The sequence below is a fragment of the Corvus brachyrhynchos genome, unplaced genomic scaffold (assembly GCF_000691975.1).
Source record: "Corvus brachyrhynchos isolate BGI_N302 unplaced genomic scaffold, ASM69197v1 scaffold136, whole genome shotgun sequence".
Lineage (NCBI taxonomy): Eukaryota > Metazoa > Chordata > Aves > Passeriformes > Corvidae > Corvus > Corvus brachyrhynchos.
Window position 1 is genome coordinate 2,106,356 of NW_008239080.1, and position 26,691 is coordinate 2,133,046.

General features: G+C 35.4%; 1 protein-coding gene across 1 annotated transcript in view; it reads right to left on the minus strand.

Moving 5' to 3' along the window:
* Positions 1 to 26,691, minus strand: part of ADGRB3 (adhesion G protein-coupled receptor B3) — a 449,879-nt gene that overhangs the window by 216,067 nt on the left and 207,121 nt on the right. Inside the window, exons 10-12 of the mRNA XM_008637622.2 lie at positions 13,498 to 13,692; positions 6,971 to 7,039; positions 2,388 to 2,496 (exon numbers count right to left, since the gene is read on the minus strand). Of these exons, the coding sequence (XP_008635844.1) occupies positions 2,388 to 2,496; positions 6,971 to 7,039; positions 13,498 to 13,692 (373 nt within the window). The remainder of the gene's footprint in view (positions 1 to 2,387; positions 2,497 to 6,970; positions 7,040 to 13,497; positions 13,693 to 26,691) is intronic.

Consider the following 26,691-nt stretch of genomic DNA (forward strand, 5'->3'; position numbering starts at 1 on the left):
CAAATTCTCTGGAAACATTCTGGGTCAGACTGGATGGGGCTCTGAGCAACCAGAGTGAGTTGAAAATGTCTCTTCTAACCCAAACCATTCTATGATTTTATTCTATGAACTACTGGATTTTTCTGTTTAAAGATGAATGTAGGTAAAATTTGGGTCTTGTTTATGCACAGTATCTTCTTCCTGCATTAAATGTGTTTGCCAACTTAAAAGAATATTGTTATAGATAAGACCTCACACATTTAGAAACTCTTATTGGTACAGAATAATTAATGTTGACCAGTCAAAAATGGCATAGTTTATTCTTCTCAGTTGAGATCAACATAAATGTTCCCTAAATTCCAAGTACATAGGCAGTCAGACAGTTATGACAATGCCCTGAGGACAACTACACTAAAATTGAATTATTCCAGACACATTCCTTCCTTGTTACTGAAAATAAGAAATTACTCTTTGCTGATAACAGCCTTCTGTCCCCATCTCAGCATGTCACCTGAGCTCAAGTATTCTGATCAATGATTTGCACAGCAGTGACCCTGTCCTTTTTTGATGCCTGACCGAGCATGGGGAGGATAAACTCATGCCAATATATCAAGGCACAGAGCTAGGTAGTCAGATTACACCTATAAATTCATTTTCAGTTTTCATCATTCATTTCTCAGTTTTTTTCTATTCCTTTGATGGTTTTATAGTTAAGAACAGACCTCCTGAGTGCCTAAAAATATCTTATATGTGGGAAGAGGAAGATAATCAAAAGAAAGACTGTAAAGATTCTGCAGTTATCGAAACCAGCCAGTGCACTGCACAGTTTCTGATTCAATTGGAAAGTTGTTGCTGTTTCCCATGCGAAGCCATGAATATGTAGAGACACAGATTATTTGAATGCATCTTCTTAAAACATCTTCCCGTTTGATTTTTTTTCCACATTTTTCAGAGGAGAAACAGATTAGAGCGTACTACAACGTGCCAAGAGCATGGACTGTGCTCTTTAAATAAGCTCATCTTTTTATTTTGTCATAAAAATGTCATGGAACCAGTATTTCAAAAAGATACTTTTCTTTATAAACTTGTGCAGGATTTAGCATAATGAAGGACTGACAATTGGAAGAAGCTTTAAGTGGTATTACAGTGCAAACAGCAATATCACAAAAATAATAAATCACTGGTTAAAATCCTACTGCAATGTTTTAAATATTTTAAGACTGCCAGAGTTCTTTCCGGTGAGTTCTTTGACATGTCTCCAGTACAAGGTTGTGCCTTACAGAGGCTAGTGTTTACAGTCTTGTCACTCAGCAATACGAACGGGAGAACAATAATAAATATTTATTATTGTAGAGCAGCAGGCTAAATATTCAGTAGGGACAACCCAACATTTTCCCTGCTTTACTCTGCCAACTAACTTCAAAATGACCATATTTTCTAACTATTTCTAATGACTTGCTGAAGAACTGACTGACATATATGTGCATTAGGATGCTAACTTAAAATCTGAAAAAATGTATTGATACCAGAGGTTTTGCTATCAGACAAACACATATTTTGGATTTATTCCTTATATACAACTTCCTAATACATTCCTGGCACTACAAACATGCAGCTATAGAGAGTTAATCAAACAACAAAGGTACTAAACAAAGACAAAAGGCTTAGAGAATAGCTTTTGAAACTAATTTTTTAGTTATTTTTTTAAAAAAATGCTGCAATATTGCAGCTCATTTATGATACTAATAAATGTAATTGAGTTGCTAGGCATTTTTATATTCAATGTATATTATTATATGACTGTATTCCCTGGAAAGTCTCCAGTAGCAAAAACAAAGGTTGAAAAATAAATCTGAATAAAATTTTGAAGCTGTTACACATAGAAAAACTAATGTAAGAAATTCTAGGCTTTAATTATTTTGGCAACTAATACATATTTTTTAAATTATTGCTGATTATTATCACACCATAACATGTGCAAAGACTGTTTTTTCTTTAGGAGAATGGAATAATAAAAGATAATGACAACGAAATAAAGATTTCCTAAGATATTAAGGATACAAATATTATCTTAATTAGCACAATTTTATAAATTAACATTTGAAACACTGTGTTCTGGAAATGCTCTAAGATGTACCTACAGTTCACAGTATTCTGGTGAGCATTTTCTTAATTTTGATTCTAAAACTTTGCATTTAGGTCTTGAGATATGATTATGAAGAAATCCAATGTGTAAGCCATTCTGCATTTGCTAAGACAGAGAGGAGATAACCACACAACAGATAATGTGGACAAGGAGGAGCAGCCCAATCTGGGTTGTGATACAAGCAGCAACTCTATAGTCCATACTTGTAACTTCTGATTTTCAATAGGTCATAAATTTGATAGAAGAAATTTCTATTTCTTACCTACATTTCCAGTCATTAGGTATGAATTCTGAAAGTCCATCATTCCCATTCCAACAATGTGTATAAAATCTTCAATCACCTGCATTAACTCCACTGAGCCTGGATAGATCTAACAAAGGAAGGTCAGACATGACAATAACTATAATATCGAAATGTCTATAGCAGCAAATTCAGATAAAATCCAAACGCCATCAAAAGAAAATTGAGACATAACAGTCAAACAGCTCTTCCCATGTTTCAATACCGAACACTTTCTGTTACTGTAAAATAACCATTTTGCTATTAAATCCTCATATAAACAGACACTACTTCCCATAAAATTGTGTGAAATCAACTTGGCACTGGAACTGTGGAAAACGTTTCCTCTAAATCACTGCACTTATCAAAAACTTAGTGGCTGTTACCTTAATTAATGGTTAAAGCACTTCATATTACAGAATAACTCTAATTAAAATATTCTTCCTTCCTCTGAAGACATCTTCAGTAACTTCGGAACTATTGATACAAACAGTAATGCAAATCTTACCTAGGCCTTGCCAGCATGATAACCTTTGTTGCATTAATCAACATGTAAGCAAATTAATCTTTTTTGGTTATTTTTTGGTTATTTTCATTGCTGATATGGGGCAGTAGAATCATAGAATATCTGAGGTTGGAAGGGGCCAATGGAGATCATCTTGTTCAACCCTCTGTGCAAAGCAAGATCAGCTCTAGCAAGTTGCCCAGGAATACATCCAGTTGGATTCTGAATGTCTCGAGGAAGATGACCCCGGAGCTTGCTTGCGCAACATGTTCTAGCAATCAATCACTCTCGCAGCCAGTTTTTCATATACATAAATGGCATTTTCTGTATTTTAATTTTTTCTCCTTGTTTTTTATTCTGTCACTGGACACCACTGAGACTTGGCTCAGTCTTCTTTACTCCTTCTCCCCTTCAGGAACTTTTAATATTGCCAGGATCCTCATGTTTCCAAGCAGAATAGTGTCAGCTATTTCAGCCTATCCTTGCATATCAAATGCTCTAATCCCCTCCCCTAAACAACTTCATGGTATTTTTCTGGGCTTATTCCATTATTTTGTGTCTTGTACTGAGGAGGCCAGAATTGGACACAGTAAACTAAAATAAATTGCAGTAGCCTTGCCATTGCTAATGTAGCCTCTCAGTTTGGCTTTAAAAATGGTAAGAACACATTTCCAAGAAATACAATTTATTTGCAAAGCTGTAAGCTTCTAACAAAAACATTACTATTTTTATATTTAACAATAATGATTCATCGACAAAGAAGCATTAGGGATCGTAACAGTTATTAATAAGACTAAAAGTTCTGTTCATACCACATACGTCAAAAAATCCTTTTTGGTTTTTATTGCCTGTTATGAACAAGACAGTTTCCAGTAAAAGAGTATCTTGCAGTAGAAAAATAATGGATGACCTGTTCATGATTCTTTTTTCTTCCTATCAGTGAAATGTCCAAATTTCACTTTATAAGCAATATTCAACTCATTCTTTCCACTACTGGGAGTGCAGACTCTAAAAAATGCCTATAGAGACTAGAACTTCCAGCATGCTGCACTCCATCTTCATCCTGCTCTATCTGTCTAGATCCATAGTTGTTTGGTTCAGGATAGAGAATTTCACAAGGTGCTTTTTTTCTACATGGATCTTTTTATAAAAGGTAGGGCAGTAGTACTGTTTTGAAGAAGAATTTGTTGTGACAATTATGATCCTAACAGATTGCAAATGCAGCTTCAGGTGACGGAGACAATGTCCATTTTTCTAATAATGAATTATTGAGGTAGTAAGCATGGTTTTTTCATCCATCTCATTCAAAGCGCACACGCTCAGATTATGTACTAAGGAAAAATTTCAGTGAGAAGATTTGTTAAACCCTAGTTCTTGCTTATAAAATTTTATAGTAATAAACTGTTGAGCAGTCAGTTGAGCAGGTACTCTGCATTTTTATGTATCTGAAGTACTGGTTAATCAAAAGGATGCCAGCAGATCTTGATGAAGAATATGCAGAATAGCTCCTGTGTTTTGAAACTCCAGTATAAACTTAATTGTTGCGGATTGAAATGGCTTCCTGTGTGCAGTGCTTTACATCAGCTCTTAAAACAAGGCAAGTATTAAAGTGAGTGCTGCTTATCTGAATGCTATATAACCTGTAATTAATGGTTATCAACTGTTGGCATTTAAGCTAGAAAAACAGATGTGCTGAGGTATTGCAGCTGTATACTTGATTGAAAGTCAGCAATTTGCTGACAGCAAGATTTTCTTTCCAGCAAAGAATCTAGAAACAGGCTAAGAGATCTATGCTAACAGTAGTTGTGGAGTTTGAGAAAACTATGCAAGCTGGAAAAAAGGTTGGTTAGACTGCACCTAGGTTTGCAATGTTTTATTAGAGAAAATTCAGCTGAGTGGCTGAACCAGAAACAGAATCACCTTTAGTCACTAGTGCCTGCTCATTCCTTCCAGCTGTTATGAAGGGCTACTTGCTTCCAAAGTTTCTTTGAGCCTGCTTATGTAGCTGCACAAGAACAGTAATAAGATCAGAGGCATTGGGTTTTTTTGGGGGGTCATATCTCAGTGGTCTAAGATTTAGTGAATCCCCTAGCTTTGTCACCAGGAATCTATGGCCCCACTACTCCTGTGTTCAGCTCATCTTGGTGGTTTCTTGGGGTTTCTGCTGTACCTAGGTCTGTGAGACAATGATTTACCAGGCAGAGAGAAGGAGCTATGGAAAAGTAGAAATAACTTGTTCCCTCTCTGTTTTTCAACACTGCTCCTTCTACCAGCAGCAATGAAAAGAGGGAACTGGAGATTTATAGTTGCCCCTTTGTCTCGACATTCTTAGAATTTCCTCTGAAGTGCTGTCATCACCATAACTCCAGGGTCAGGTGGCAGACATGGCATGGGTAAGCAGGCAAGATGGAGGTAGAAGACAAGGTTGATAACATAGGAATGGTAACATGTCTGTTTATTAGTGGGGTAAAACAATTGCTTAATATCAGTTTCCTTATCTTGGCGTTGTTTATGGAAACTGCCCCCACATATGTGATTTTGCTGCTTCTATCCATCTCCACTAAAGAAAATGACACACTTCGTCTATTTTTGTATCTGGCTCTTACAGAGAGGAACAGAAAAACAGCAAAAGAAAAAATATGATTCCCAGCTGAATTGTATTGGGTCAGCTGCAGCATCATATGTCTACTGCAAGGTTTGAATTAGTAGTGAAAAGTCCTGATCTTCCCTTTCTTAGTGATATCACAAACATGAACTTACAGAACTGAGGGTAAATAGCTTCAAAGATCTTTAAACACCTTGTGATTTATTAAGAACCACACAAAAAGTGAACAAATTTCAAGTATCTATTTAACACAGTCACAATGACTGCACAACAGTACACCAAAGATCTATGTAAGCTGTTTTCTTGCCTTTGACAGTGGCAAAAAGCTGATGTCTAAGGAAGAGTATAAAGGGGCCGGAACATAGTGATACTTGGTTGGAAAGTCTTGTCCAGCCTTTATCAGTTTTTTTGCCAAAAGACTGTCTTAAGCAAAACCATGTATTTTCTTTCATAAATTTGCCTATTTACCTCTTTAACTTCTGTCCTTTCAGTGCCAAGAAGTTCTGCAAGCTAGCCTTTCACAGAGTAAGTATCTTCTGCATTCATTCTGAAGCTGCCACTATTTGATGTCCTTTAGTTATTTTACAAGAAACACAAGTTAATATTTTAAAAGCTTGTATTGCAAATAAGTGCACTTGTTTCTTTTCCATACTGAAATATCTTGCTTTGTTTAACCATTCTTCATAAAGCAATGTTTCCCTGCCTTTGAGCACCTCCACAATTTTTCCTCTTTACATAATTATGTTCATCCCCATTATTACTGTTATTTTTATATGAATAAATTTGACAGTATTACAGTCATGTCCATGAACACAAATATTAACATTGTCCAGTAATTTCTTGGTACAAACATGTAGAAAATTCTCATATCCAAGAAAAAAATCTGGTTTTTTTTAAAATTTTATTCTTTTATCATACATTCATGATTTTTTCTAGACTTTCCTATTTTATAAAGCATTATCATCATATCCTAGTCCAGAAATTTGTCAGTCCTGAGGATCACAACTATTCCTCTAAATACAACCTTCTATGAAAGGTCTACTGTTTGCATTTTTGTAAGTTGTTTGTTGGTGTTATATGAGGTCTTCGTATGAGGTCTGATGTGTTTTGTTTAACAAAAGCAGCATAGCATCTAGCCATTAGCAGCATTTTTCAGCTTCTGTATGTACTTCATTACAATGTCCAAAGCAAAGACATAGTGAATAATCCTATGGAATGTTAATAAAAATTTGTTTACCAAGTGAATCAAATTATATTCTAAATATAATTTCAAGGAATATAAGGAATATACTATCCTTCTAATATAAGGACTTAGCCAGTGGGTCCTGGAGTTGCTCCTTTTTGAAAAGGATCGTTTTTTTCCCAAAATAGTTGAAAGGATTTCCTTTCAACTACAAGAGGGTGCATCTTTAACCTGATTTTTGAAACCATATATTAAACTTCGTCAAATCTTACCTGTTGCGCATCTTCCCACTTCTCTTTGTTTTCTTCATCTAAGAGATTACTAATGATTTGAAAGAAGTTCTGAAAAATCAATGAAATAAAAGACTAAGTAAAATTATTTCAAAGATGTAAACTACCACATCCTTAATCTGATGTTAAGAAACCTTTCCTTTTTCTATTACAGACGCAGTTCTGCAGCCTATTTTCTATCAGTGGAAGAGATGACATGGCAAAATAATACATTAGACTGAGAAGAGGGCACATATTTTATAGTAAATTTTTAATTTTTGGCTATATAATCAGGTTCTATAGTACCACTTTGTAAAAACAAGAACCCTTTTAAACTTGCTGAACTTTTAAGTATGATGGTGTTCTATTTGCAAATTGCTCTCATTCCAGAAACTAGACAACCAAATATTTTGCAAAAAAACAAAGTACATTTTAGAAAGCACTAGTCACAGGGTCTTTAGTTTCTATTCAAAACATGAAAATGATCCTCAATAACCATGCATAGGGCATTCAATGGCACTTCATAGGTCAATACTGTTTCAAATCAGACGCTTCTTACTTTTGTATGTCACACTTGCCTCGATCCTTTTACGAGTTTCAACATAAAAGGAATAAGTAGTTTCTGTTTCTTTGACCTTAAGCTTTTAATTTCTTTTTCTGATTCTTCTATTCATTTAAGTATAAGGATAAAAAAAGGCAGGATGGTTAGGTACAAATCATGCATTTAAAAAAATCACATTTCTCCAAATGTTTGTGGAGAAATTTCCTTTCTAATTTTGTCTGCTCTCTCTAGCAATTTGTATTCCCAACTTCTTCATGCTTAAAAGCTAAGAATTTGTGCAGTCTATTCTCATCTCTGTGTCACATTTTGCACAGAATGTCAATTTTGTCTACGGCCTGCCAATTATAATTTATCTGCTCCTTCATAAAAGATACATGTAGTTTCCAGTAACCTTAGCTGAAGAGAGCAATTAAGTTCCCCACAGCCTCTGAAAATCTTTAACTGGAGTACCAACCACATGACCCTGCTGAAACTCAGATAAATGGTCACCTGCACTTACTTTTTAGCCATTTTGGGGCATAAACAGGACTTAAATAAGCTTTAAGTAAGAATCAACTTTTAAGTCACTATCAATGAAAGTACAAAGGACTCAATCGCATAGTGACTGAAATTAGAGCAGAAAAAACTTCCAACCTTACTGTATGGCGGGTATGCTTGAAAAGAAATTAATTTCAAAATTGAGATACCACAGATGCTTTAGGTGATCCACAACTATATAACTAAAACATTTTAGGATGCAAAATTGAAGAAAACTTGTGAAAAACTGGTTTTTTGCATAACAACATTTTGCCAGTCTAACCTAGTCCCAACACTAAGCACTTGACAAGCAAGAGGATCTCTCTTTGCCTAATTGTTAGGAAGTTAACTATGCTAACTATAAAATCCACACGGATAAAAATTTCTTTAACTTAAATTCATTCTAGACTGACACTTTGCTGAAGTTGAACAAAATAATCTTGTTCATTGCTGAGGCCACAACTCTTCTCTCACTGAGGTCAGTAGCAAAATACCCATAAGCTTCAGTAACACAAAAAACTTCATGAAAAGAAACAAAATGGCTCAGCAAGCTCCTGTGAGAATTTTAAGTAAGCATTTGGACAAGATGTGAATTAATGATAGGGCATAAAAGAAAAATGCGCTCATGGCTTGCTCTGATATGCAGTGATACTGAAGAAAAACTTCCAGCCAAGTTGAAGATAACAAGAGTAGATACAGTTACATACAGTTACATACTGCTTCTATACCTGGAATACACTTAATCTCTTTCAGGCATTCAGTAGCAAAATAAAGCACAATGCAAGGAGTTACATTTGGTATTTGTTTCAAAGGATTTGCCAGTTTAACCAGGTTGGCAAATCACAATTCTGTAAATGCAACTTCAGCTAGAAAAAATGTACATCTTCACTGGTCCCCCAAGGAAAATAAACTATACTGGTCAAAGCAGTTTCATGGCACTATAATCACATTTACTGTAGGTCATTGTAATTTTGGTGAAGACTTCTACTAGGTAGAGTTGGCCTTATGGAGATTTTGCCTGAGGAAACAGTTTTCTAAACATGGTAGTTCTCAACTCTTCCAGTGCAATACTGTAGAAAAGCAGTGAACAGAATTTTAACTTTAATTTATTAAGGCATCAGTAGCAGTCTAGCTGCAGCAGCATGGAACTCAGTGTGGGATCATTTATCATACTAGAGAGATCTTTTGAAGGTAGTTTTGCATTACATTGCAGACACTGATTCCCCTGCAGTCTAAGCCTTAATTGAAAAAGTATCCATGTCTGTGTAATGAGATCTATGAGAGAGTTGCGTAGATTGCATGAAAAACACTCAGGAGTTTAAAATGTTTCTTGCAGATGATATATTACACAGGTTTGCTAATAATGTTATGTGATAGTTAAATTTTATTTCAGTTACAAAAAGCATTAAAATTACCAATAATTGACAGAAATATGCATGAAAAAGTTTATAAATAATCCTAGACTCAAGCTCAAACAAAAGATGAGCAATAACTTATATATATTTTTGCACTTGCCAATAGAGTATAATTTATGTATATGAACTTAGTAACAAGAATACGTTTCTGCTTGAGATCTTTTTTTCTCTATTTCTATCCCTGGTTGGTGCCACATTTATGGTAGCAGTGTGTCAAAGCGATTTTTCAAAGTAATACCAGTGCTTTGTGAATTAAACAGAGATGATCAAATGGATTTGCAGCTTCAATAATGAATAGATATGAGATGCACTTCAAAAATGTAACAGGGGAAGAAGGGTTAAAATTCTTTGTCCTACTTTGACTACTGTCTTGTTTATTGCATTAATTCTGAAAGAAACAACGTTGTCCTTTAGTAATATGATTGACAGGTGTGAAGGCTAAATTTTAGAAGCATTATGGATGGGATCTGAGGGTATTACTGCAGTAAACATTGGACCTCCCTGTAGAATCAAGATTCTTTCTTTCATAACAAGGCTTACATATTTCTGAACTGGTCACTATACAAAATGTTGGGACAGTCAGGACCAAATTTTGAAGTCCTTTATTTATGCCCAGGCTATTTTGATGATCATGCCAGTTTCAGCTGGGAATGGACAATTACATTTTCCTAATTTAATTTCCTTCCTTCAGTTTTTTCTTCTGTGATACAATGGCTGCAGTTCTCTGTTCCAGTCCAAATTCTTTGACCCTCTCTGCAGGCATAAAGCTGTCATAAATCCTTTTATAGAGCTAGAGAAGAATTCCTCCCTAGGAGGAATTAATGGATAGCCTTAAGCCACCTCCACTTTTGGACTTCAGCATAGGGAATGTGTGTGTGGGAGGGGGAAGGTGGAGGCAAAAAGGATTGGACAATCCTGTTAAATCCTGACTTGCAGCAATGGTCCCTGTGGCTAATATAAAAGGGATTATATTGCTCTAACTTCTTTGGGGAGAAACCTTTTCTCCTGTTGGTTGCTGCATCGGGAGATTGTACAATTCACTTTGCTATTCTGTCCTGAAATGTAGTTATTTTCTTGCCATCCTGTCCTTAGAAGGAAGTTCAAACACTTTTAGACCAGTTCTGGATAATGTCCCAAAATGTTGCTTACATTTTGCTTATTTAAAATTTGCATTATCTTCCTGGCAGAATCATTCTCACATAATTATAGTGTCCGTCTCATAGCCTCAGTGTACCTATAGAGGGTACTTTAAAGAATTCCCATATTAAACGAAAAACCTTGCTTGCAGAGGAATTGAATGTCTCTTGTATTGCAATAATTTCTACTACTGTACTGATATTTTCAGTGACTGATGCAGGACATCTTCTTGTTTAACTGCGTCATACATGGTTATTTTTGTTCCTGACATTGTATGTGCAAGTATACATAAATATTGTTGCAAAAAAAGGTTAAAAGATGCAAAAGTAAAAAGAGCCATGTAATAAATAACTTGGCACTAGATATTCATACCTTAAAATCTTTATTTTGCTCTTGGTATTGTCTGCCTAAACAAGTGGCATTTTCTATGCAGCACATCAGGCAGCACCCCCTTCATTTTGGATAATTAGCTGGAAAATTTCAAATTTGATCTCACTTTTCTGTTCATTCATTTTGGTATGGAGTCTCTGAATCACAACTTTTGCACTATTCATGAATATTAGTACTGGATATCAACCAGAGATTATAGGCATTAGAAGGGCTATCCAGATGGATGGAATCTATAAGAAATAAATATATTTAGACATATATTTTTTTTTCTTTCTCAGTCATAATTCAAGTCTTGTTTTTGTATGGATCTTAAAAAATACTGTTGCCCATTATTTGTCATAACCTACTTTTCTGACATCACTCAAAATGATAAACCATGATGTTTAGGGATTTTAAACCTCACTCATGCTTTTCTGATAGTTTCTTTAAAATCAAAATCCACTAGCTAAGAAATTCTGTTCTTTATCTAGTTTGAAAAATAGAATGTAATTAGAACACCACACAGAGCTTCTCCATAAAGAAGAATTTCCATGCAATTTTCATTTTTACCTTTTTGTCACTTACTTTGATGATGGACTAGGAAACATGAAAATATTTCACAGTGAAAATAAATAATAAATATGATACTCCAGAGTATAGTAGAATATGACATACGTTTACATATGGAAAAATCCATGTTTCTCAGGAATTGGCAGTAAATTTTAAACTTGTATTACTGAGCCAGAATTTCATTTTATACCATTAGAAGCCAGTCAAAGGGACCTTGCTTAATATATCCCCTGGGCAAAACATTGGGCTTTATTCAGATTTCACTTACTTTCCTGAATACTGTGCATTGTTTTTTTTTTTAATTTTACCTTAGCTTGTAATTTTTTTGTTTGTTTGTTTGTTTTTTATTTTTTCTGACTTGGAGTTTGAGTGCCTTTTTTAACTGGGATTTAAGAACTCTTTGTATTTAGGCATACAAATACTGAAATATAGTTATTTTTCTTTGGTTTGAGAAATCTTTCCTTATTTCCTTCAGAATATGGCTTACCACTTTTTTTTTTTTTTCATTTCTTCTTTCTAAATTACTAATTAAAATTATTAAAATAATATTTAATAATGTTGTCAAGTTCTGCCAGAATACTATTAAGACTTTGGGAACAGCTCTACATTGCAGAATTAAACAGAACTTTTGGCACTGTCATCCAATTCTCTCTAATGTAAACTGCAAATGACCTGATCTGCTAGGCCCATGGACAAAATCACTTGTATAAAGCAGTTTCTCAAGACTGGTTCTAACAAAGACTTTGTAGTGCCTGTGAACCATGAAGAAGTCACACTGGGCTTTCAGATTGCTGATTGTATGAAAAATTTTCAGTGAATAACATCCTACTTAATAGTAAAACTTCATGAAAGTAGGAAAAGATACTGAGTCTAGTTCAATAAAAAAAATAAGGATTGTTCAGCAAACATACTTTTTGAAAAGCACTGTTTAAAAAAAAAATATTATTTTCAGCTCGCTACAGGCCAACACAAGAAATGTTGGTTTCATTGTGGAAGTTAATAGTTCTTTGTGCATAGAAAAACCAGAAAAGTGAAAATAAAATAGCGAGCCTCGAAAACCTAACAGTGAAAAAATGTCTTTTCCAAGATATCTCCCTTCATCTGCATGCATCTATTCCAAAGTGTATTTATAATTTATGCTTACCTTTACACCAATACGTATGCATGACCGGCATTAATAACTGCATTAGTAGTTTATGAGTGATCATTAAGCTCTCTTTTTCATCAATATTATACACATCTATCTTCTTAGTATTCTTTTTCAGTAATCTACAGTCTTTGAAAAGTGTCTAAAATTTTCAGATATAGATGAAACCAACATCTCGATCTAGAAGTCATGAGTAATATTTATTTCAATCAACACTATGCAATGAGTTGTGTAGCCCATTACACAGAAATAATTATAGTGGTTTTAGTGGTTTTAAAATGCTCTGACACCATTTTCTGTGTCCTCTTGCACAAGACGAGTTAATCTAGCATGTGAAATAGAAAATTTGTATCAAATGCACCATCCATCACTCCTGTGCACTTTTAATGAGATTTATTTATCTGAAATGAAGAAGCAATGCCAGAATGACATAACGTTATGGATAGATTTTGAGCTGAAATGAATTAGTTTTGAACTGAAAGGAACTGGAACAAAGAACACCAGTGAAATGCTTAAAAAAATACCAACACCTCCTATCAATCAGACCGAACCTTTAAAGACAAAAGATACTGAAATGTTACAAAGAAATTATTTTACATTTTTCACCTGATGCATTGGTTTGGATACTTGTCTTATTAAATGTATCTGAGTCTTTTTCCTATTTTACACTTGGATCTTAGTTTTATGTGAAGAATGCTTATGTCTGTCATGGAGAAGACTTTAGCTTCCTCAGTGGGCAAAACAGTTGACATGCAGTATACTGCAGTATACTGACATAAACTCCATCAATTGAAACATTACATTTTTCGCTTACCTGCACCCCATCAGACGCAGGGATATAACTTGCTCTTTTAAATGTGTCCGTAACATTTCTGAGAATTTCCACAGAAATTAGAAGGTCCCCAGCATAAAAATTTTTCCTCTGTGTTAAATCCAATAGTGTTTTGGTTACTTGGGACATGCCATCACCAGCCAACGTCCTCTGACCCTTGGCAAGATGCTCTTTAATCTGTACCAAAAGAACAAAATTAATATCAGAACCTACTTTTCTGAGAAAAATGTACGATAAATTCTAAACACAGCCAAAACATTAAATGTTAAAACTAGTAAAAAAAAATTGTCCTGTTAAAGATAAGACAAAATATTCATGTATGATGATAGAAATATTATTTTTATCAGAGAATTGTCAATTTTATGCTGACAGCTTCTGAATTTCTTGTGTTTCACACATTTGCTTCTTGGAACTCCATGGGCTGGACTGCAGCTTTAATCTGTTGTCATGATGCAGCAAGGAACTGCCCGTCCTCCAAGGAACACCTGTACAACCACAGTTGCTCCTCATTTAACAACTAAGTGCTCCTTCCTAGAAAGGAATAAATGTTAAAGCAGTACTTGATATAATCTAATTTTCTATAGGAAAGTAGACCTTTCATCTCTGCCAGCCCAGCTTGGCTAGTCAGTGCAAGAGAGGGGGTTTAGTTGGAAGCTGGTTATGGTGCTCTCTTCTGTAGCACTAACACAAAGGTGTTAACTTGGAACAATCCTGTTTGTTTTTTCCAAGAAATGCAAATTAAATTCTGAATAGCTCCTGTGCATCTGCCAAAAGAGCATGCTTTAGCAGTAGCTCTCCCAGCAGATCTGTTCAGGGCTAGTGATCCAAAACAAATATGCTAGAAGTACCCTCCTGATAAGAAGCTGAACCTGTGGATCTGATTAATTCTCAAAGTTGACTCAGCATCCCAGGCAGATGCAGAGTGCATCACAAAGACAGGACAAAGCAGGACAAGGCCAGACAAGGCTAAAAAGAGAGGACATGGGTTAAACAACCTATTTTTAAACATACATATGAATTTATGCACAAACCCACAAATTCTTCTGAACTTAAAACTAATTTATCATAGAATCATAGAATATCCTGTGTTGGAAGGGTTTTAGATAGAAGAGAATTACCCAAGACAGACCTCACTCTAAGCAGGAGGGCTGAAAATACTACGCAACTGGCAACAAAAATTTTGCCACGGTCTTTAAAAATGTATCTTTAATTGCTTTTTAACTCTGCCTTATTACTGATATATAGAAGGAAAAATTACTAATGTAACATACAGTTGAACTTGATATTGAAAGTCTCTTCCAACCTTGATGATTCTGTGATAATAGAGTGGTGATGTGGAAGGAAGAGTGTGAAGATACTTTTTGCAACTTCCAGGTCTCCCCAGACACTTTATGTCAATATGGAAGCCTTTATTATATAAAATAATATATAAGAATACACTATAAAGTAAAAGTAGCACAGTGTTTGAAAGGTTCAAAATAGCTTGCAGAAAAGAAGTTTTAAAAATACAATCATCCTCTGAAATACTAATTCTAAGAGCAGGGGTTTTTTTCATGCTGTTGGTTCATATTGTGGTTACATTCTGAACCAGTCTTTAGATAAACTAGATATACGTAACCTAGCTGGGGCTGGGCAAAGTGGCTGCTTCAGGCTTCCTCCATGGCCTTAAGTCATCTTTAAGAGCAGCTGGGGATAGTTATGGACCACAAGTGCCTTGACAAAACCCTAGAAATGCATAAGACTTGGGAGAATACCTGCCTGCTGCATCATGGACAGAGAGTGAATCTATTCCAAACCATGAGTACAGAGGTACAAGCATAATAGTATTATTAATACTTAGAAAAAAATCAGTGAGAACTAAGACCATTAATTGGTTTCGTTGGCTGGTTGCATTTTTTTAACAAATACTTTAGAAGAAATACTTCCCTTAGTCTTCAGAACACTGCAATACCTCCCTTAGTCTTCAGAAAACAAAAATTGCAGAATATGAAATACATAATCAGGAAAGAGGCTTGCTTGCAGAAATAATTTTGTGCAGTTTCTATTACCTTTAGAAGGAGATTTTGAACATAATTGTGTAGGAAAATAATAGTGAAGAAAAAGGTGTAAGACGGGAGGAAATTAATTTCAGTAAATTCAGGAATCAGATATTATACACGTAACATTATGAACTACTTTCTTGGGAACAAGTAAAAGCAAACATGAACTTGATTTGTGCATTTTTGCTGTGAAAATTTTCTTGTGAAATGTTATTTGTCTCATCTGCTCACATATTGTGTCTCAGTAGCAAGTGAAGAGAGCATCAGCCAGCACAGTAACACTAAGGAATAGAACTTTTGCTGTAACTCATCCACCTGTTCCTTACATCAGAACACATTTCCAGATTTTGAGGATTAACAATATTCAGTGTACCTTTAGTCAAGTCCAAAACACATACAACATAAAAGACAGTCCATAAAGCTGAACTCCCAAATCTCACATGTTCCTCAGCATGTACTGTGGGAAAGGCATCACACAACTTGAAGGCAGGGTTTAAGAGAGAAAAGAGATCTTCTTTTAATACCAGTAATAACAGCATTTGATAAGTCCTCATAAAAACTCTACTGAGCTGTTATATTTGTATAAACACTGGTAGGAAGGCTGTTGAACTATTTAGCAAGTTATTTTGTAGTGCATTATTTTGCTTCCTTTTGCTTCATCCATATGTTCACCTCCCATTTGTTTTTCCATGCTCCTGCGAGACTTTAAACTCACATTTTAAAGATGGCAGCGGCCAAATTGTTGCTGGATTTGGGACATACAAAGTACACAGAAGTCTTGGTCTCAGCTGCTTTTGGAATGCAAATAATAAATTGAAATGATCCTACTTTTGACTGTTTTTTATACTTTCGAACAAGTAAAGCTCTGGTTCCAGTGAAAAATTTTGCCGATCTCTAACAGCAGAAATGGGAGCTGTAGTATGGCCTTTGTGCTTTTGTGCTTTCAGGAAGACATTTTGGTTGCTTTTTGGACACAGTGATAAGAAAGGTCTAGCAAGTGCCCACAATGTCACAGGACAAAGTTATTACACCTGCTTCAAAAATACAGTTGTGATGCACGTGGTTCAAAGTATCTCAGAATTACTGTCTCTTAAAACTACAGCTCCATTTTGAACTTTTTTTTTTTTTTAAATGACGTACCCAGAAAGCTCAATTTCCCAGCCCAAGTACCCTTTCTCCCTTGAGCCACATCTCTTATACACAGCTTCAAGACCACCATTTTTTTCATCCTCTCAAGCTCCAACATGGAAGTTTGTTTCCCTGATCCTTAGCTACCCCTCCAGGCCCACGCTGCCTCGAGTTAGACTAGCAGCATACCCTTAGAAACTGCATAGCAAAACAGAAGGTTGCAATGTGTTTAGGTAAGAAAAGTGGTGAAAATTAGAGTTAATGAAGAGAAATTTTTTCTAAGACCACTAAGCAATGTGCATGGAAAAATTAACAGCCTCTTTATTATCTGTTTATTACATAATGTATTTTCTTGTTGTAAGACAGCTTACAACTCCTAAACACAACTTTAAAATCACAGGCCATTCACTCAGTTGATATAAACTGGCATAATACTATTAAAACCACTGAAGATGTTCAGATTCGGGTAAGTTGAAGGTAGTGAATTATTGCACAGCTATCACAATAATCTTTCTGCATGAAAATACAGAATATTTTCATCACTAATTAGTATAATGTCTTTCTCACCATACTGCGTATTTTCTGTCCTATGGTCACTGTGATATTATGCACTGCCCAAGAAAGCTATTTTGGTCACCACTCTAGGTCCTTGTAGTTCTCTGTGTGAAGGTCATGTTTTAGTGGTCTTACAGGCAGGCTCATTAAAAATAAAGTTTATGAGCCGAGAGATAGTGAAATGAAGCAGCTGTTAAACTGATACCTCAGTTGTCAGCTCAGCCTCTAGCTGCCTGCTCTATATGGCTGCATACTTCAGAAATTACTGAAATGTTTAACTGGACTTTGACTCAGGGTCCAACTGCTTTTGTCCCCCGATTTATCAGAAAGTATGATATAATAAAAATGCCTCTTTACAAAGTCAGATCTCCTAGGCCTCTGGCATTGGAGTACAAATTTATTACTGCATAGTAATTACTGCAAACTTAACAGCTAGATGTGGTTTAAAAGGACAGAAAACAATGAACCCTCAAGAAACCTATAAAAGACTGAAAAGAATTATTAATTCAACCATCAACCATTTTTCATTATTTTTTAACATGACACTGGATTCATGGCTAGGTATTACTAATGGTGTCATTAATACATTTTGTGGTGGGGGAACTATAAGAACCCAAATTAGGAAGCCTTACACAGAAGTGAGGAAGGACAATTTGAAATAAAAATATATCCTGAAATTACTCATAATCTGCAAACCATTTTGCTTCTCAACTTCAGAAATCAAGACTAATATTTTGTAAAATATAGTGCTCTTAAGTTGCAGAAATTGTAAGAATATTCACATCACACTTGTAATGTGATGTCGTTGTGAGAAAGAGATGTCATATTTGACAAAATCCTCATCACAGGCTGTTTTTGTTCTCATAATCAATAGACAGACCTTTAACTGTTTTGGCACAGAACTTTCATTTATTTTCCCTCAATATAATAACTTATTTACAATTTATTTGTCTATTTTCAGGCTGTTTCAGTATTCAACAATATAATTTCATCCATTTTTTAAATGAAATGGAGTAAGGTCTAAAGATATGGCTATGCATATTCAGGTATGCATTCAAACATTTGTAACCTAATGTCATGCAAGAGATGTTTTCTATATATTCAGTATATTATGAAGGATATGGCTAAAGCAATACAAAGTAATTTTCCACTTTGTCATCAGTGAAATTAGTTAGTAATCTCAATTTCAATCATGATAACACACAAATAAAAATTTTGTGCAAAGAAGGCAATCATATATTCCCTTTGTGTACAGCAGAAAAGGGAAAAAGTAATTTGTGCACATTGTGTCGAGGAAGATTAAGGATATAAATAAAGGAAAATTTTACAACTGTAAAGTAAGGGATGTACCACAGTTTACCTGAACAGACTATGCAGACTTCCATATTGGAGGCCTTAGTAACAGCCAAGAAAAATAAAATGCTGGAATAACACAAGTATAGCTGGATAGGACACATGTTTTGGCTGGATGACCTAATGAATTTCCTTTCAGTTCTATATATCTTTAACACATCCCTGCAAATGTTCTGAAACCCAAACTAAAGCCTCCTATACTTTACCCCAACCAGAAAAGTCAAAGTCTAAGGAGTGTTCTGAAATTGAACTTTTGCCTTCCTGCATTTATCCAATCATGGTGTGCAATCTTCTGAACCAAGTTTTTGCTGAAACTGTGCTTCAATCTGTGCCTCTGTGCACTCAGCTGAAATGACTACAACCCAATGCTTTAAGAGACTTATTTGAAATGTATATAGATGAAAAAAAAGTAGGATCACTTCATTATACAGAAACGGTTGTTCCACTGTCATATACTTCCAAATATTTTTAAGCAAAATGTTCCTCAAAATAGTGATTTAGTTTTAGAGAAAAGAAGAAAGATTAATTACACAGAATCCTGTGCTGTTTTAGACATTAATATCAAGCAAACTGAATATCTGCACAGATGTCAGAGAAATTGCATGTGCTCTTCTATACGCGATCACTTTTACAGAAGAATCTTTGAAAGAAACAATCTAGTATGTGTGGAGGTCAGAACTGTTTTTAGAAGAATGTGAACAGCTCAGAGGAATGCTTCACTCTTTCTGTACCTTTTTTCTCTGCCCTCTTTTACAAGAAGACTCCTACTATGTTGTTCAAGAGATTTTTTTACCACTTTAGCCCATTACATAATTACTTTTCAATTAACATCATCATCATCTTCATCATCATCATCATCCTCACCATCATCATCATCATCAGTATTGTCAATTCTAATCCTTGAGCTATAGCCATTAAATAGGTAACAGAGAGAAAGTAACTATACTGTTTCAGTATTTTGATTTGTGCATGGATCCAACAAAACATTTTAATGGATATTTTGAATAGATAAGACTGCCCCCAGTAGAATAACAAATGAGTCTAGGGATGAGGAATGAATAATCATTGAACAGATCACTTCTTTTTTTTTTTTATACTTATTTTTGTGTTTGTTGACCAGGATTTTTTATTATTTTATTAAGTGCTGCTTTTAAATGCTCTAATTATCTGTGATTAAATCCTGCTCACATTGGCATGTTGTGTGAGAGATCTTGTTGTTGTTATTGTTGTTTCTGTTTTTAACCAGAGGGCATGTCTTCAAGATTTGTGTTATCTATGTATAATGCAACCTGACAAGAGCAAGAGTTGAGAGGAAAAAGAGAATGACGACTCGGAGAGGGTTGTTTTCATTCTATGACAGACATAACATTGCTTGAGGTAAAGTCTCCTGGTTCTCCATACTGACTGAATGGCTGAGGCTACAGGTCACAAAGGGACGTACTACAAATGAGTTGTCTTTCCTTTTTTATGCTACGTGGTTATCCTTGTAAGTATATGTCCCTGAACCATAAAGCTCTGATAAATGCTTCACTTTAAATGCTTATTTGATTTTAACCAATTTCTATACTTATATGATTTTGTTTCTATACAGTCATTTCCATGACACTTACTACTGTTTGCAGGACAAACCAAAATTTTTTTGCAAGGAAACGAGCACTATTGCATTTCTGCATGGGTGTGCTGCATAAAGTAATAAGCCAGAAAAAGTCCTTTGACCCTCATATAATTAATAAACCATGGTGGGGGAATGCAGCAAATGAAGTACTGGACAAAAAAAGCAAGGGAACGATTTTAAGTATAAGATGCTGTGACCACTTCTTTGTCTCCTGCTTTCAAGCCAAACTCTTGCAGTCATTCTGCAGCTAGTGCCACATTCAGTTGAAGTGAAGGTTCCAGCAGTTCTGGTAGACTTTAAGGGAAAATTAGATGAAATCTTTCTTTGTTGAGTTCTTAAATGGCTTTCTATTCCTTTACCTCTGGCCATACCCTAGTGAAGTTCACCTGTGGCTGCAGGGTTGGTTGGCTGGTTTGTTGGGAATATAAATGGGATCAGGGAACACTCAGCTGCTCACTACTGCAGCAGACACAGAGAAGCAGCAGCAAATGCAGCAGCACATTTCATTTAACACACATATTAATCTTTGGTAAATGTGTGTGTTCCAGACATGGAAAAAGTATTATGGACCCTGAAATGATAGTGGGGTCTTTTCTTTGAATTTAACAAGTAGGATTGGTTGGCTATTAAAAAACAGATATTCAAAAGCAGAAAGGAAGGAAAGGAACTCTCCAGGTTGAATTAAGTTGTGATGTGCTTGCATAGAAAAGCAGGCAAATGTTTTCTCCTACTGTATAGCATCTCTAAGATTGATGTGCATGTCTATGTTGGCAAGATCACAGAATCATAGAATTATTTACTATTTAGAATTATTTAGGTTGGAAAGGACCTTTAATATCATTGAGTCTAACTGTTATCTCAGCACTGCCAAAACCATGTCCCCAAGTGCCACTCCTATACGTCTTTTAAATACCTCCAGGGTTTGGGGCTTGACAATCTTTTCCAGGAAGAACTTTTTCTAATATCTAGTCTAAAGCTCCCCTGGTGCAACTTGAGATCATTTCTTCTTATCCTGTCACTTGGTACCTGGCAGAAGAGACCTCCTTTCAAGTAGTTGTAGAGTGCCCTCACCATCAAGACAACAGTGATACCAGTCATTAGCTTTTTTTCCCTGAAGTTTTAATTTTTGCCTGTGTAGAATGGGCAAATGTTAGTGAGGCAAGAGAAAACTGTTGCCTGTCACAATCTTTTGATCAGTTGCTCTCTGATGAGAAGAAGGTTTGTCATGCTCCAGACAAGATAACGGAAGTGACAAAACAGAGGTGCAGATTCTGGCCTTACAAGGCAAGCAAGGAAAGGAAAGCAGATCCTTTACTGACACTGCTGCCTACCAAAAGCTGTGAAGGTCAAGAGAATGAGCTGGCATATATCAATGTAAGTATAGACTGAGGAGGAAAAAAATGTTGGTTTTGAGGCCTCTGCATTCAAATTTATAAAAGTAAGCCCAGTTGCTTTGCTCTGCAGCTATATAAAAAGAAATGAAGCGCTAAACTAGCGAAAAAAAAGGAGCAGTAAATTTTTTAGGAGGAAGCCTTTCATTCCCTAGAGTACAGCAGTCATTTCAGTGAGGAGTACATGGACAGGCTGATACGCTGCCCTTGTAATATAATTTGGAAAAACAAAATCATCTCTAATGAGCTGCAGCTGAGAAAATCATTATTCACCTCAGAGCTCTTTTTATCAAATTATATTTTAGCCAAGCACTTGCAAAATTGTGAGTAACACTGCTGTGGAAAAAGTTGAAACAAAATTATAGTATGAGAAGAAGCAGCAAAAATGCATTTTTATGGCTATATTATTATTAGTTTGGTATGTAAAGATTCACCTGCATAAGTTTCCATGCTCCTTTGTAAGTGCTAATATTTTGACATCAATGTGATAATTCATATGTAGATTTTTCCTTCCTAACTCTCAGGAGTTAAGAGATATTTAAGTTTTCCAACTTTCTGATAAAAAGCAGACCATTTTGCATGAGTTCACGTTATATTAGGTGTTATATCACTAAAATTGGCACTATGTTCTGTGACCTGAAACATAAGGAAGACATAGACCTGTTGGAGTGAGTCCAGAGAAGGGCTGCGGAGATGATCAGAAAGCTGGAGCACCACTCCTACAAGAAATGGCTGAGACAGCTGGGATTGTTCAGCTGGAGAGAAGGCTCCAGGAAGATCTTATAATAGCCTTCTAGTACCTTTTTACAAGAACATGTAGTGACAGGGCAAGGGGGAATGGTTCCAAACTGAAAGAGGGTAGATTTAGATTAGATATTATGGAGAAATTCTTTACTGTTAATGTGGTACAGAAGTGGAACAAGTTGCCTGGAGAAGTTGTGGATGCCCTATCCCTGAAGGTGTTCAAGGTCAGGTTGGATGGGGCTTTGAGGGACCTGATCTTCTGAAATGTGCTCTGCCCATGGCAGGGGGAATGGAGCTAGATGTTTTTTAAGATCCTTTTCAACCCAAACCATTCTGTGATTCTATGAAATTAGTACCTTATTTTTATCACAGCAAATAAATATAGAATTTCATCATCCAGGCTAGAAAACTGTGCTACACAGGTTTATAAAATGGTCTGTATTAGTAGAGATTTTCTGATACTATTGGAGGTGTCCTTCAGGAACAAAGTTTCTTGGTAACAGGCTTTAGTCTTCGTCATTATTTATGAGTGTAGCTCAAATCTCTTCCTAACTAGAGTGTCCGAAAGAGGAAAACTCACTTTAGGCAAAAGGGCTATTTCAGTGCATGGCAAGGCAATAATATTAATACTTTTTAAGCAGATCCCTTACAAAATTATCTTCTTTTTTTTTTTTTTTTGTAATTCAGTAAATCCTATTGCTTAATATGAATACATAACAGAGTAGAAAATAGAAATAACCTATGTATTCAAGTGTTTCCTCCCTCTTCACAAAATCAGTTTCTAATGTTCTATGGTAAGGTGTTATGTATTAATGGTTTTCATTTAAAATGGTCTTAAAAGCTTCGGTACTCAATTTCTAAAAAGCTCATAAGATTGGAAATCTCATTGTTCTTCCATACCTAATTATTTTAATCTCATTTAAATTTTTTTCATTAGCTTCCATTCAAGTCTTTTGTTTCCTGGTTTTTAGATTTTGGACAGTTGGGGAGAAGGTAAGTGGTTTCTTGTTTCAGTTTGCATTTTTTGTTTTGTTTTGCTTGTATTGCAGGGTTTTTTTCTAATTTAGGTGGCTATTATCCATAGAATGGATTAAGAATAGATGAAGAATTCTTTATCTATGCCTCTTGGAAGCAGGATAATGTAGGATACTCCTTATTCTGGTGTCTTGCTTCTTAGTCTTATTGCTTGTACCATACCAAATTCCATAGGTTTCAAGGGTGTATGAAAGCAAAATGTTTACTCTTACTGAGGCATTTCAGTCATCTTCTTTCTTGGATAACATCTGAAATAGTCCTGTGGGCTCCTAATCACTGATTCTATTACTGGTCCTGCCGTTACCCATATCTAAAGATTTTACCCTGTTTATCCAAATAAAGTAAAAAAAAACTAAGACACACCTCAGAAGACACTAGTCCAAGTTAGCCAACTATTAGGTAAAATAGACAACTCTATGTAAAACAATTAGGTGGACCATTTTCTGCTTCCAGATCAAAAGAAGATAACAAACAATGAGTAGCATACTTCATAATATTATATAGACTAAGTTGGGGTCATTAGATCATCATCTAATCTGCCTTTTTACATATAACAGTCCATTAGGCTAGCAACAGATACACTTTAAAGAGATTAAAACATGTTAGTTAGACTGAAGTAGTTCAGTTTTCAGAAAAGGAAAGTATATGCCAAGGGTAGAAAGAGAGAACAGGCTTCAGCAAGGTCAGTAACTTCTGCCGTAGCAGAAGTTGATTTGTAAAATGGTCTGAAAACCCAAAATACGTCTATCCTACAGAATGGAAAAATCCTCCAAATTCTGGGAATTTAATATGGAATTACAGAAAGGAAGGAAATTCCTCACTATTAACAAAACTCTGGTGATCAGTATGTGACTAAGAACTTTCCAGGAGGAACTGAAGAAAGGATATCCTCTGCCACTAGATTTTATTAAACCTTATGACTTCATTTCCATTCATAATAAAAAAGACACTTGAAAAGATTTCTTGTTGTAATCTCCTCTTTCTCAAGAACACATTTAACAGATTGCACATCATTGGGCAAAATAGTCTTCTCAGCTACAATGTCTGGTAACAGACTCAAAACATTGTGCTTGACTAAGAACATTTTCTTTATGCAAAGCTGCAGATACTGCAAACACACTAGGACAATGCAAGAAAAGCAGAACAAAATCTGGTATATGATCTGTGATGTTTCTTTTTCTGCTCATCAAGTTAATGCTTGATCCTCTAGGTTATGATTTCAGGAGGCAAAGTATACTTATTTGTCACTTTGAATTTTCCACTTATCATGCTATAGGAAGAATAATCCTAATTAGGTTCTTTAAATATTACTATTAAAGCTAAGCAAATAATTTCCCAAAGGTTTATTTCATGGATTTGGGCATTTTTGTCCCTTAATATGTTCAGTGAATAAATTTTCTTATTAGTCAACCAGCTGTACAAGCTGGTCACACAGTATTTGTTGAATTCATTTGATGATTGATTTGTACCAAATGTTGGATAAATTATTCATTATTAATTGGTTCTGTTATTCAAAGAGACCTAATTATCATCCCTAGTTTTAAAAGGAACCTGTATTCCATAGTGCACAGGGTAAAAAAAACTAACAGAAATACAGGCTGTATATTTGTAGCATAGCTGACATGCATCCTTCTCTTAACTGCTTTTCCTCAAACTCCTATCGTATAGGACATGGTGCCCTTAAAAGACATAAATTGAGTGTTGATTTCCACAAGTCAAACCATCCCCCTCTACTATTTCATCATGTTCAAGTGTGTACTTGAACAGTGTACACTTCAGAGGCCCTGTGGTTATCATATTTTTAACATGCCAGGGATTTTATGAGTTTTCCTATGGAGATGTAGGAACATTAAGAAGGAAGAGTGGCTAGGCACTAATTCAGAAGACTTGAGATAAATTTCCTGCTTAAGCGGTCTCATTTCTCCATCAACAAAAAATGGAGAGGAGTACAGATGGATCTCAAGAATATATTGAGATATATTAATGTAAGACTATGCCTTACTCTGAAACTGTTGCAATAGAATATGAAGTATAATATTGACATATGTATCAAAAAGTGATCCATGAGTCCAGACAACACAACCAATAGAAAACCCTGTTTTCTTCTGAGGTGCCATAACCTACATCTGAGGTGCTAGGGCATGCAGTAGAGGCAGTAAGTCTGCCTTGCACATTCTGTAAGTGATTGGAAAAAGAGATGCTGTTCATGGTGCTGGCGTTTATGAGCAAAGTATATTATCTTTAGCATTATGGGTGTATTTTTAGCTTTAACGACTCTCCGTCTTTACAAACAGACTTTCAAATGGATTTTGAGATTAAAATATGGCACCATTCTAGCATGAGTTACAGAGCTACCATGTTCGTCTCAATACAAGTCTTGAGTCAAACTGAAGAACACACAGCACTAGCTGTGTTTCTGCTACTTTAATACTGCTTATTAAGGGTTGAAACTTGTCCCATGTCACTTCCAGGTGAGTAATAGAGAAAACTGTAAAAATACAAGAAGCTTTGTGCATGAGGCAGTGAATCTACAGTAGTTATACAGAGTAAGGAAACAGTCTTCAGGGGTCAATCACCTGTGGTTATGTGGTAAAATTCTACATTATATATAGCAAAGAATTGTGGTTTCCTCATGTTTAACTCTCTATCCCTCCTCTGTCCCAGAAAATCATGCTTTTATTGCCTGCTGATAGTGGCCTCTCTGCTATGCTATCCTCTAAAGGATGGTAGGCATGGTTTGGGAGACTGCTCACTGGTATGGTCTGAAATGATGTCAGGGAGCAAGCAAACAGATACACAGCTAACAGTGCAGATGACTACAAGGACGGCTTTTAAGCTAAAGTTTATTTACTAGTATAACTACAAGCTTCCAGTTCAGCACCAGTGCAGCCAGGTTAGCAGGGTCTATGGCCAAGGAAGTCTTCTCTGGCTCCCATCATATTGAACACTTTTCTTTAGATAATATTTTCTCAGGCACAGCATCATGTGAATTCTACTATGTGATTTCTGGTTCTAGATCATATGTGGCTTCTTTGGAGGGCAAAAATACAGGGATTTGTCTGTATTCTATGCTTTAATATATTAAATATTGTATTTATGTATATCAACTGCTTTAGATCAACTTCAGGAACATAATTTTTTTGGAGACTATGCATCCAATTTTCTTTTATATATTTCAGATAATAAATGAAAGGGATTCAGCTCAGACTCTGATTTTATGGGAATATTCACAGAACTGAGTGATACCCACCTCTATTCCTGGTCTGAGTTGGTAAAATAACTTTATTGGTAAGTTAAGAACACTGAGACATCTCAT